The 12,303-nt window shown below is 45.6% G+C and overlaps 2 protein-coding genes across 4 annotated transcripts; one reads left to right on the top strand and one right to left on the bottom strand.

Annotated features, from left to right (window-relative positions):
- Positions 1–2,713: 2,713 nt before the first annotated feature.
- LOC128503182 (zinc finger protein 3 homolog) lies at positions 2,714–6,400 on the bottom strand. Of its 2 annotated transcripts, XR_008355201.1 has the most exons (7): positions 6,217–6,400; positions 5,514–5,717; positions 5,211–5,334; positions 4,860–4,955; positions 4,187–4,270; positions 3,240–4,051; positions 2,714–3,208 (listed from the first exon to the last, which is right to left on the bottom strand). XR_008355201.1 is itself a non-coding variant. In XM_053473219.1 (6 exons), the coding sequence occupies exons 1-6, from the start codon at positions 6,295–6,297 to the stop codon at positions 3,357–3,359; spliced, it is 1,284 nt and encodes a 427-aa protein (XP_053329194.1). In that variant the 5' UTR covers positions 6,298–6,400; the 3' UTR covers positions 2,714–3,356. The 2 variants fall into 2 exon arrangements, 1 of the variants encoding a protein (XP_053329194.1); XM_053473219.1 differs by having other exon boundaries at positions 2,714–4,051.
- Positions 6,401–8,970: 2,570 nt separating this feature from the next.
- LOC128503206 (zinc finger protein 239-like) lies at positions 8,971–11,876 on the top strand. 2 transcript variants are annotated; one of them, XM_053473252.1, is made up of 2 exons: positions 8,971–9,079; positions 10,952–11,876. In XM_053473252.1, exon 2 carries the CDS (start codon positions 10,980–10,982, stop codon positions 11,775–11,777), a length of 798 nt encoding a protein of 265 aa, XP_053329227.1. In that variant the 5' UTR covers positions 8,971–9,079; positions 10,952–10,979; the 3' UTR covers positions 11,778–11,876. The 2 variants fall into 2 exon arrangements, with proteins under 2 accessions (XP_053329227.1, XP_053329226.1); XM_053473251.1 differs by lacking the exon at positions 8,971–9,079 and adding an exon at positions 9,166–9,304.
- Positions 11,877–12,303: the final 427 nt, after the last annotated feature.

Here is a 12,303-nt window from a genome sequence, read left to right as displayed (position 1 = left end):
CCTGTATACTGATGGGATTGGGGGTTGGGTTCGGTGCACAGTGAATGGAGATTGTATATACCGTATTTATCGGCGTATAACACGCACTTTTTTAACTAAAATTTGAAGCTGAAATCCTACCTGCGTGTTATACGCCGATAAATCCTAGAGCCAGTGGCGGAACTACCGGGGTCACAACTGCGACCGGGCCCTGGAGTTCTGCCAGTCAGGGGGGGCCCAAGGGGTGCCGAGCGGTTGCTGAAGACGACCGCTCGGCAACTCTCGGGCCCCCCTGACTGACAGAAATCCAGGACTCCTCTGCTGGCGGCCGCCTGCCTCAGCCTCCGCCGCCGCCGCCTGCCTCAGCGCTTCAACTCTTGTGTTGGAAGCGTGAGGCGTTTGTCTCGGGTGCCGGCGCTCAGCAGTGAAGCGCCGGCACCCGAGACAAACTCCTCACGCTTCCAACACAGGAGTTGAAGGTAAGTGACCGGGATGGGGTTAGGGAGAGAGAGGGGAGATCCTGAGAAGGGGGGTTAGGGTGTGTGTGTCTTAGTGTGTGTGTCTTACTGTGTGTCTTACTGTGTGTGTGTGGTTTCCCATATAGCAGTGATTCTGATGAAGTTTTTTTGTTCAGTTTTTTTGTTCAAAAATGGGGGTGCGTGTTATACACCAGTGCGTGTTATACGCCGATAAATACGGTAAATTCTGTGTGTTTGTAATAAAGAGAGTTCTGTTTTAACCTCAAAGCATGAAGTGCTGGTCTGTGACTGCTTTCTTCGGACAGCCACAGCGTGTCCGCTTACTGGGAGAGGGAAGGAGCTGACGGGCGGGTGTGTCCAGTCTGGGGCACAGGACGATCCGTCACAAATAGTGTTCCCATATATACATATAACTCCAGTGTTGAGGACTAACTATACCAGCTTTGAATGAGGACTTGGCCCCTCTCCATTTTGAGATTGGGGAGCTCACTCGCTACAAGGTGGAGTATCCACATAAAGAGGTGGATAACTTGAGAAATGCTTCAGAATTCTGGTTGTCAGCAACTAGTGAACTAAACACCACTGGCCCACCTGTAGACCACATGCAAGGATGTCATGGTCTTAAAGGGCCCCTTTTTTTTGTAGTGTCCCCCTTGCTAATATCTGGGGGGTCACAACCCTTGGTTGCAACAATCTGTTTGTTCTTGTTCTCCCTGTTGTATCACATGTGCCTGACCGGGTCCTGGCCATAATCCTCTGGAACTGTTTCTCGGCTAGGACCGGAGCAATCGCCCATGGACTTTAACCTCTCATAACCCGGACACCGTTGACCACACCAGAGCGCTCCTTTGTGGAGATATCTCACAGGTGGTTCGGAGAGAGAACCTCCTACAGATCCCCAGCCACTGTAACTTCCAGGAGAGCGGTGGTCAGCCGGCGCAGTTACGGGACACAGGCTTGGCTATATCGCGGTCCGTCCCGGGGAAACTTTAAACCGCTACTGCTCGGGGTCCCCACGGTGGATCGTGTCGCTTTTTGCACAGAATATTCTAAGAACCCCGAGCTATCCATCGGTACCCCAGGATCGGCGCCGCTCCCTCGGGATCACCTCGGGGTTATACGGACAATACGGGCTTGGTGGCCTGAGTATGGGGCGGAGCTGTCTGGGCAGGGCGGGGATATGTTACTGTGATTTATGTCCCTTTCGTTGTTAAACTGTATATAAGACCGGGTATCTTCCCAATAAAGAGTTATTTCCCTGGACATTAGTCTTCAGGGGTTCGCTATATCACTCATTGTCCTTAGGACAATTACACCACCGTTTTTGGCTATGGTGCTATTACATCGAGGATGCAGAGCCAGCTCCTGATCCCTTTCTCGCAGTATCATCTGGCGCTGGAAGCGGCTAACCCTTGCAGTTCCGGGGGGAAGCCACGAACAGCTGGCGGGGTACAGGGCGGCCCATCACAGGGGGATTCTGTAGACCTATTTGCACCCCTCTGAGCTATTGTGGGTGCAGATTTGATAAGCTGTACACACCTGCTACGTGATATGCTCACTGCCAACGCTGGCTCTGCAAACAGCACTAGAAGGTTCTAACGAGGCTGCTCTAAGCAGCCAATTACTGTTAAGAATCAGCGAGCCATTGAGGAGACGGGGAACTGCAGCTTCTCCATGAGGTAAGTCTTTATTATTGTTTTTTTTTCTCAATATGGTATATCAAAGCACTCAAAATGTTCGTCGGAGGGTCTGCAATGGGCACTATACCGCCCTTTTACAGAGAACAGATAGAAACAGAATTAGCCGGCAGATCGGACCCCATCGCCAGTTTCTCCTCCTGTAAAGACTCAAACCTTAATCCTTCTTAGATTCAGGAGCCATAGGTCTATCCCATGCATGTTTAAATTTCCTGCTGGGAGGCTGTTCCATTTATCCACCACCCTTCTCTGTAAAGTAAAACTTACTTACATTACATTTTAGCCTCTATTTGGAACATTTATACTCCTTTGAAATAAACTTCCCTCTTGTACTTTTTAAATTCCTTTATGTATTTAAAAGTCCATCCCCTCTCTCTTTTCTATCCCCCAAGTCCAAACTTTCCCGATCATTTTTATCCCGTAAACCACTCTCCCATTTTAGACCCCCTCCTCCACTCACTCTCTCTCTCTCTCTCTCTCTCTCTCTCTCGGCGTGTGTGTTGACCAATTGCAGGCTAATCTGTTTTAGGGTAGATCTGATTCCCGGCCATTGCGGTCGATGTTCAGATCCTGTGTCTAGGAGTGAAGCACCATTTTAAACCATGTACATAAACTACAACGAGCTCTTTATTTCATACAATACAAACAGTGGGCAGAGTATAAGCATTATTTATACAGGGCTCTGTTTCATGTTTTTCTTTTTTTTGGTTCTGTCCTGGATAGGAGACACTCTGCCCGCCCTGTCTCAATATAGTGTTCTATCTATTTCACTTACTAGTACTTGGTTATCCTTTATGCCAACAAAAAAAACTTGACTAAAAGCCACTGGCCAGCCCATTAATGCTCAGAATTAGGGCAACAAGATTATATATAATCTTTGGGCATGTATACTCTCTGGAACCCAACTCAAACACTATAGGAGAGGCCTAGCGCAGAAAGACCCATTACTATAAGCCAAGTTAAATAACTTCATTAGTCACTACAGAACCCTGTTTTTCAGGGAAAAATAAAAAAAACTACTCTTGCCCCAGCTCTTGGTCGATTTTGGCATAGCTGTCCAGTATGAAGGGAGATGTGGGTGAACACATCCGGTCACGAGTATCTCCAAGGGTGGAAGAGAACCGGCCAAGACTGGCTGGAGTGACTTCCTGTGTTGTCCACTACAGTTGATCCATGTTAGGGTGTCCCTGTTGTCATCCTGCTAAGATATTTCCACTTCCTCAACGACATGGACTCGTTTGTGTTTAATAAGGGAAGAATTGTCAGTGAAGGTTTTGCCGCACTCTGCACAGGAGAATGGCTTCTCGCCGGTGTGAGTCCTTTGGTGCCTCACCATACTGGCCTTACATATAAAACCTCGCCCACAGTACTTGCAGACGTACGGCTTCTCCCCCGAGTGCAGCCTCTGGTGGACCACCAAGTTTGCGTACTGACAATAGCTTTTGCCGCACTCCCTGCAGACGTGTGGCTTCTCCTCCGCATGGATGCCAGAGTGCTTGATAAGGCTTGAGTTACGGGTGAAGCCCTTGCCGCATTCGGGACACGTAAATGGTTTCTCTCCCGTGTGGACCACCCGGTGTAGAACAAGGTGGGAGTTATTGGTGAATTTCCGTCCACATTCCTTACAGGTATAGGGCTTCTCCCCTGTGTGGATGCGCTTGTGATCGGCGACGTGAGACTTGCGCGCAAACATCTTCCCGCAGACGTTACACGGGTATGGTTTCTCGCCAGTGTGAACCGTAAAGTGGCGGGCGAGATGGGAGTTGTTCCTAAACCTCTTCCCGCACACATCGCAGGGATGCATCTTCTCCCCCGATTTCTGACTTTTTCTGGCATGAGAGTTTTCATAATCGCTTGACTTCATAGTGTCCTCGTTAATAGTCACAACTAAAACATCTGGGGGGGGAGAAATGGAGATTCTTGCTCAGCCAGTATGATCTATTTACTTCAAAATTATATAGATTTTGCCTTAAAATGTACAGACTATACATAAGGCACTAAACTACTTTTTTTTATTTTTAAATCTATTACCTTCAGCATCTTCTTTGATATGAAATTCGGAATTAAAGTCAGACTCTTCAGACTGCTCCGGCGATGAAAGAAATTGTGGAATTTCTGTGTGGCAAAAGATAAAGCAAATTAGGATATTCCAGGCTATACAGAAAGCTGTTGTTCCAGTGGTTCGGAAGCAGAAGATGCAAAGCGGGGAAAAAGGTAAGTAAATACATTAACAGGCAGATGGCTTCCGAACGTGACCAACCCGTTCATTCATAGGAGTTCTCCGAACTCAAGGACCAGATTTGTTTCCCCATAGCTTTGTTAAATCATGATCCTCCCTCTCCATATTTGATAAACGCGCACAAATTATATTCTTTGTCATTTTGTTCACGAGTAGGGTTTTTTTTTTTTTTTTTAATTATGATAATCATTAGTTCAGCAACGTCTCCTGATTACAGACATGGGCCACATCCATGCTTTACATATTACCCAATATCTTTTTTCCCCATTTTTTGTTTTTGCACAGTTTGGAGTCAAGAAGGAAATTTAGTGGCAGAAATTCGATAAGTAGCTAAATTAGGGCTTTTTTGCCTTCTTTTGGATCAAAGCAGAAAGGATTTAATGAAAATGTATGGATTTTAGTGCATCTTACATATCCTGTTATGCTCTAAGCTATATGAATGCTTTCATTGACTCTATAACCTACCCGTACATATATATTCAGAGTCATCTGGCTCCACTTTAATAACGGTCACGATGGTGTCCTCATCGTCAGTCTCGTGGCTTTGGTCGAGAGGGAGCTCTAAGAAGAAGGAAATGTAATTTGTTACCAGGCAATTGATTAAAAAAAAAACGGTAAAATGACAACTACTCCACCAAAACAGCCTCCATAGCATGCAGTATCAGAAGTGCATGTTCCTCAGGACGCGAAGCACCGACATATGATGTCACATCCCAGCACGCAGCACCGAGGACATCGGCCATGGAGCTGAGCACTAGCGGAGGGAGGCTATACGTTCCTGATGGCAAGCATATACATTCAGACGTCCATTCTAACCTTGTGGGATGTCTTTTCCAACATCGTCGTTTGTGACGTCAGAATAGTCCTCTTTGTGCACTTCTACATAGTCCCACTCCTCCGTGGTGAAGTAGACAGCCACATCATCATGTTTCAGGGGAACCTGAAATGAAGCCATCATTCTTAAACAAGTCCTTAAATATCATTCCAATCTGTTCAAGCGTTCCGTGTCACGGCACCCATGGCAGAATTATTTTGGGCATTCATTTAAACCCAAAACACACAGAAAGCCATTTATCAGTCGGCCAAACAATCGGCCGCATTCAAATCACGATCTCTCACCTTTTTGGTCAGCAGCTGAATGATTTTGTTTGCGAGTTCCGTGATCTTCTCCGAGACGGCTTCTTTCACCCCGGATACTCTACCCGTCGACACGAGGTCTGAGTTCTCCCTCGAAGGGCCCAGATTTTTACAAGAAGATCCTATCAAGCCAATGCCTTTCTTACGTTCTCCATTTTCAGACATCTTCTTCACCACAATATAATCCTAGTGAATGGAAATGTCCTGTCACGTTAACATTCATGTCACCATTAAATCTGCAGTCCCACCAAAATGAAACTTTTCTAGGTGCCGGAGAATATTAGGGAAATAAACTTAAACTCCAGAGCTCATCATCTGATAAAAACAAAACAAATATATTATGTATACATATTTCTAATGTACATTTATTTTCTTATTGGAATATTGCTCCTGATTTATTTATTGGTCAAGCAATGACTATTTGCTTCATGAAAGCTGAGATCTGAGGCAATGAGATTAATAACTATTAATTTCCTTAAGTTCTCTCACTTCTCCTCTCTCCGACCTTACAAAAGCTGTCTCAACCAATCAACAACTTGAAAGGTGGATGAATGAGTTAGGATGGTATATATATATATAAAATCGCAGGACTTTGCTGGCTCTCCTTGCACCTTCACATGAAAAGTGAATATTCCGTGAAGAGAGGAGAGTTTCGCGGCCCTCTAGCGATCCCCAAGACCCTCACCTCTCCAGTCAACAGGCAAACGATCTCCAGAGTGTGCTTTAATACGGTTTCTAGTGTCAGATCCTTGTCTACGACCATCATCACAAGATTGGTGAAACCCTCCTGAGCGGGCTTCGGGATCAGAGCGGGACGGAGACGTTCGACTGACTCTCTCCAGCGTTCGATATTCTTCAAAGCAAAACCATCCTGCATGAAAACGTGAGAAGGCATTGGTGACAAGGCACTCGTGTGTTCACAATCATTCATTACAATAATAACATCTACAATAAACAAGCGATCCTTGCAACGCGAGTCATCCTGAAACACAAGATATTAATGGTGGGTGGGTTAAGGATTTATATCGCTGGGAGCCATGAATCCAACCCGTGCTTTTAAAGTGAATGATTACATTGTATTAAAAAGAAATCATTCTGATATTCCCATAATCTTTTAATTATATAGCAAAAAAAAACCCTGCAGTGCTTCATACAGTCCATACGTTATGTAAAGAGGACTCGGCTTGTGAGCTTACAATCCAGAGAGATATCTCATTCCTCATCTGCTGCTCCACTGTGCCAATCACTCCATTAACAACTCCACACCCCCTATATCTGTACCCCCCTATATCTGTACCCCCCTATCCAAATACACCCCGAACTGCCCTCTCCGTTCCTCTCAGACCTGCGTCTCTCTTCTATCATTACCTCTTCTAACCCCGTATTCAGGATTTGCCCCGTGCTGCACCTGCTGTGGACTTTCCTTCCCAGCTCCGTCAGATATCAGACTTTCAAAACCTCTCTGAAAAGCCACCTTTTCCTCCAAACACTCTCAGCCAGCATCCTAATCAAACCATCTGAACGACCGACAACCTCCACAGACCACGCGGACCCGACCGACTCATCCAAGCCGTCGTCTCCTACTGTCTCACTTCCCCCTCAACCACCAACTAGATTGTAAGCTCCCGGAACCAGGGCCCTCTTCTCCTTCTGTACCAGTTTGTTATTGTGCGTGATTTTAAATTATTCCACTGATTGTAACAGCGCTACGGAATCTGCTGCCGCCATATAAATAAACGTAAAGTAATATAAAAATCTAAACCTAGATCAGTCCCATGCGACCCATCGAGTCTGCCCCCCCCCACAAACTTTAATCACTCAGGGGTCTCGTCTTCGATTCAGTAGCCATATCCTTATGCCTCTACCACTTCTCCTGGGAGACTGTTCCACTTATCTACCACCTTCTCCACAAATAAAATATGACAAACACAGTCCAACACATAAACATTACAGAAACCTTAAAAAAAACCAACATATAGAAATCATTCAAACGGACGGAAACACACGCTGCTCAGCTCTGGCTTCTAAATACAATAAATAGATCCCCGCAAACAACATTTTATCTCTAAATATAAATAGCGGCGGAGAACGGCTCAAGCCGATCAAACACAACTTTACGACTCACAGAACAAACGCACATCTGGGTCTTAGAAACTAAGTTTATTAAGGAACGGTGGGGCATCTTTAAGGGGCAGGGCATTCCTATACCCCTTACAATGAATCTAAAAGCCCCTGATCTGCCAACCCCACTCACTGTAACCAGAATATAGAGGGACTGCACAGGCAGGTGTGGGTGTAAGTGGTTGTGTAACAGATCATGTCTTGATATATGTATGATGTATGCTGGGCTGTATTAGTACATAGGGATCCCCACAGCATCAGTAAACACACACATAGGTATATAGGCATATGACGTATGCATTAACCTATTGACATAAACATTCATAGGTTGGGGGACCTTGATCCCTAAATATTTAGGTGCAGGGCCAAACAAAGCAGCCTAGCTCCTACCTGCTCCAGCCATGTGTGGGGGCGGGGAGAAACAAGCCCTAGTCTGATTGGCTTTAACTGTCTATGACGCCCATAGCCTGCTGGGACATGTAGTCTTTTTCTTTCTAAACATTAGAAGCGTGGTAACAGCTCAAACTCCATTTCCCAGAAATACACTGAAGCAACGAGGCAACGCCTACTCGGTATCCAGGCTATGATTGGATAATTTGTTGCAAAGAGGAGAAAGGTATGCTGGGACATGTAGTTCTCAAGCGGAAAAAAGCTTTTCGTGAAACACGAACAGAAATACAGGACCCAGCAGCACTTGCGGATGAGGGAGGTGGGTCATGTGATTTGGGTTCAAATTGGGAGCGCTGTTCAGTAAATAAAAATGGATTTTATCAGCACCTCATCAGGAGTTAATTACCGTACTTTTGGAATTCATCGCCGTACCTGGGCTGACCCCGAGACGCTTTAAATATTAACCCTTTAATAGCCCTTCGCGGAGATTCTATGTTAGTTAACAAACGGTTCTAATACCGGTCCTAAGAACCATGTGTGTTTACTCTCCCTTTCCATTTACACTGCATTCGAAGCCTTCCTATCCCGTGTCTTCATGCGCCAGTCCCGTGTTGGACGAGAGGATCTGCGCAGGTTTATTATTAACAACCTGCAGCAATCGCTTCTTAGAAGTGTTGAGCGTTCCGGCCCGTTGATCGTTGAATGTTATATATTGTTTGTCCACCGGGTGGCGCTGTGCGCTTTCTGTATTAGCGATTCGCACACATAGCGCGGACCGACCCGCTGTAATACGCGAGTAGTTTATTTGGTGTCACTGACTTTCCAGAAAATTTTCAATGTAGCATTTTATGATTTTTTTAAAATATTCATACGTAAGACTTATAGTATTATATATTTATTGATACAATTAGGTTGGTTTGTGTAAACCCGGATAATGAACGTCACATCTCTTCTGGACAGGTCAGAACCATGCAGTTTAAGGAGGACTACATCTCCCATGATGCTTTGCACAGCCACATTCGCCACAGCCATTTATGGTGAGTAACACTACAACTCCCAGCGTCCGCCGCTCTGGCCTCCGGTACCTGTGAAAGCGTCCCTTTTCGCGGCGCATTCTGGGACATGTAGTTCTATGTTAGGCACAAGGCTGCATGATGGACCTCTGTTCCCACAATCCCTTTCTTTCGAGAGAATTGTGGGAGCTGCAACCTTGTTTTGTGATTTTGGAAGCTGTCATAAGCCTTGGGAAGCAGGAGATCCAGGTAGGGAGTCGTACACTGACCTATAGAGACACATGTATGTTTAAATGGGTATAAAGGTACTCAGTGTCACTATACAGAGCAGCCAGGTCTCAATAGGATTTATTTACACAGTTTGCGTGTTTGCAGCACTTGTGGCCCCGGGAAGATTTTGTTTTTCAAATCCATTTACTTTTTATTAAGCACCAACAGAGTCCGCAGCGCTGTACAATTTTAACGAGCCAGTTAACACACACATAACGCATCAGAAGATGAGGACCCGGCCCGTGAGCTTACAATCTAGTCTTATGGTACTGGCAGGAGTGGTGGGCTTGTGAGGGCTCGGCTCGAGAGCTTTCAATCTAAGGGAGTGATATGGGGTAATTGAAACAAGAGGAGGGGTGAATAGGGAGGTTAACGGCTCTTGTAGCAGTAATTAGGGGTTAAGGGGTTGCAGGATGCAAAATAAAATGAACAGAGCGGTGGGTTAGTGCCGGGTTTCAGATGGTGGTCTTCAGTGGGATTGGGATGTTTCAGGAAAGGATACAAAGCTTTTGAGTTGGCCGGTAGACCCCACGTCATCAGAAAATGCCAAAGTTAAATGGTACGGGTGTGCTGCATGCGTGCTTTAGGGGCCCCGGTGTAAAAAATGTGTGCAGGGTTTTTGGGTTTTTTTTCTGTATGTGGGGGTCTTGGGACTTTTTTTTTATATGGGCAATTAGGTAGTGGTTGGGGAGCTGTAGGATAATAGATGGAATATACGGTAATATATATAATATACCAGTATCTGCCTTGGGAGTCCAGGAGAGAAGGGGTGGAGGGTGCAGTTGATTTATCTGGGGGGGGGGGGGGTTGAGTCTGGAGTATTGGGGGACAGTTATTTGACCGGCTGCAATTATCTCCGATCTGATTTGCCATTTAATTCGGTCGAATATTTGAGCTGTTTGGCGTCCTACAGCTGCCATCATGTGACTCTTAGAGCGTCATGAGAATTAAAGTTCGTTGCGGCTCGAGTTCATTGAGTTACTCGTATCTCCAAACATTCATGATGACCATTGGAGTCGTGACCTTGTAACATCCAACACCGCTGCGCATGCTTGGTCACTATGTATCCATGCTGCTGCGTCTCGATAATAATACAGACTTGGGTAACTCAGACATATCGCAGTAGGTCATTGCATTGTTTTGACAGGGAAGAGCTCAATTATGTCTTTTTTAAAGGTAAATTAATGACAAAACGCCCACTTTAAGGCTATTATTAAAGCCTGTGTACCGTATGCGCAGTCACAGCAGTAATCTCTTAATTTGTAACCAGCTTCGTGCCCTCGAGGCGATTTCCCTGGCGTTTTGCCCTTGAGCCAATTTTACTGGCATTATACCGCGATTAGCCCTTTAGGCTAAAAAAAGTAAACAGAAGCAAAAGTCAGGGTCAGACTTTGAGTAAGTTTGGAATATATTTTATTATCATCCCGTCCAATGTGTAAGCGGCACCGCTGGCTTTATCATCTTGTATGTGAAAGTTCCTTGAAAACCTAAAAGTAAAAAGTTTCAAATTAAAAAAGTTATGAAGTCAGACATTCTAAAAAAAAAAAAAATAAAAGATGAAATAACTTTCAGTGTTCTTTCTTTTTGCGATGTTCTAAAACGCGTTGTATGTTTCTTTCCCTTCAGATATTCTGTCGTTGCTCCGGTTTATAAGATGGAAGATGGACCACCCCCGGTAAGAACACATTTGGACCCTCTGGATTTAAGTACAACAGAGGACTCTGCGAAACCCGATGGACAATGTTCATCCGAGGGTAAAAACACAAGAAAGGGAAAGTTGGGTCGGAAGAGGAGAGAGAACAGCACCAGCAATAAGAAGCCACCGGTGGATGTGAAGTGCACCGGCCACAAAAGGGACTATTCGTGCGATGAGTGTTTGAAGATGTTCACCAGCAGCTCGGCCCTCGGTAGACATCGTAGACTTCATAGAGGGTGGAAACCGTACATGTGCACGGAGTGCGACAAATGTTTCACTCGCAGCGAACACCTCATCATACACCTGAGGAGCCACTCGGGAGAGAGGCCGTATTCCTGCTCGGAGTGCGGAAAAAGTTTCACGAGCGGCTCGACTCTCACGCTTCACGAGCGGACTCACACCGGGGAGAGGCCTTATACTTGCCGAGAGTGCGGGAAGGGATTTATAAGGGCCTCGCATCTTGCTCTTCACAACCGTTCGCACACCGGGGAGAGGCCATACCCCTGCCAAGAGTGCGGGAAGAGTTTTGCTGACAGTTCCACCTTGGCCAAGCATCAAAAGACTCACTCTGGGGAAAGGCCGTACGTCTGCGGGCTTTGCTGGAGAGGCTTTACCCACAGTGCAAATCTCATAGCCCACCAAAGGACCCACACAGGGGAGCGGCCGTATTGGTGCAGCGAGTGTGGAAAATCCTTCACTCGCACCTCGCACTTAATCCTGCATATGAGGCGGCACCAGGATAAGCCATCGTCATAACGGGCAATCTATGATATTCTGTGCAAGTTACTATATTACTAGGATATTGTTTCAAAAATAAAAAAATGAGCAAATGCTTAAGCTCGTATTGACGCATAACCTTTTGGGTTAAAAAAACAGTTCAATAATGTGTGGGGTAGTCCTGGCGGACCTGGACCCTGAACTTTTTATTATTATTATTATCATTATTATTATAGAGATACAGGGTATTGGGGCACAAGCTTTATTTTTAACTAATTTTCTTTTCCACCATGGCCCCCAGTGCGACATCACTCAAGAGCCCCCTTCGATCTCTCTTGTATGGTTACACGGTATTTTTAACTAATATTTTTTTTTTATTATTATTTCAATTTTTCTGAAGCCGTAGAAACTATGACCTTCGTGTCGTTCATACAGTAATCAGGAACCAGGGCTCTGTAACAATGTGTGTGGTCAGCCAGTAAGGGGCAGTGATCACAGATAACAGTCCTTCCTGGGACCCTTCCTGGGTCTCTGCTCCTCTGCTCAAGACAGTAACACTGCTGGA

This window comes from Spea bombifrons, chromosome 8 (genome assembly GCF_027358695.1).
Source record: "Spea bombifrons isolate aSpeBom1 chromosome 8, aSpeBom1.2.pri, whole genome shotgun sequence".
NCBI classification, from domain to species: domain Eukaryota; kingdom Metazoa; phylum Chordata; class Amphibia; order Anura; family Pelobatidae; genus Spea; species Spea bombifrons.
This window is presented reverse-complemented; position numbering and strand designations above follow the sequence as displayed.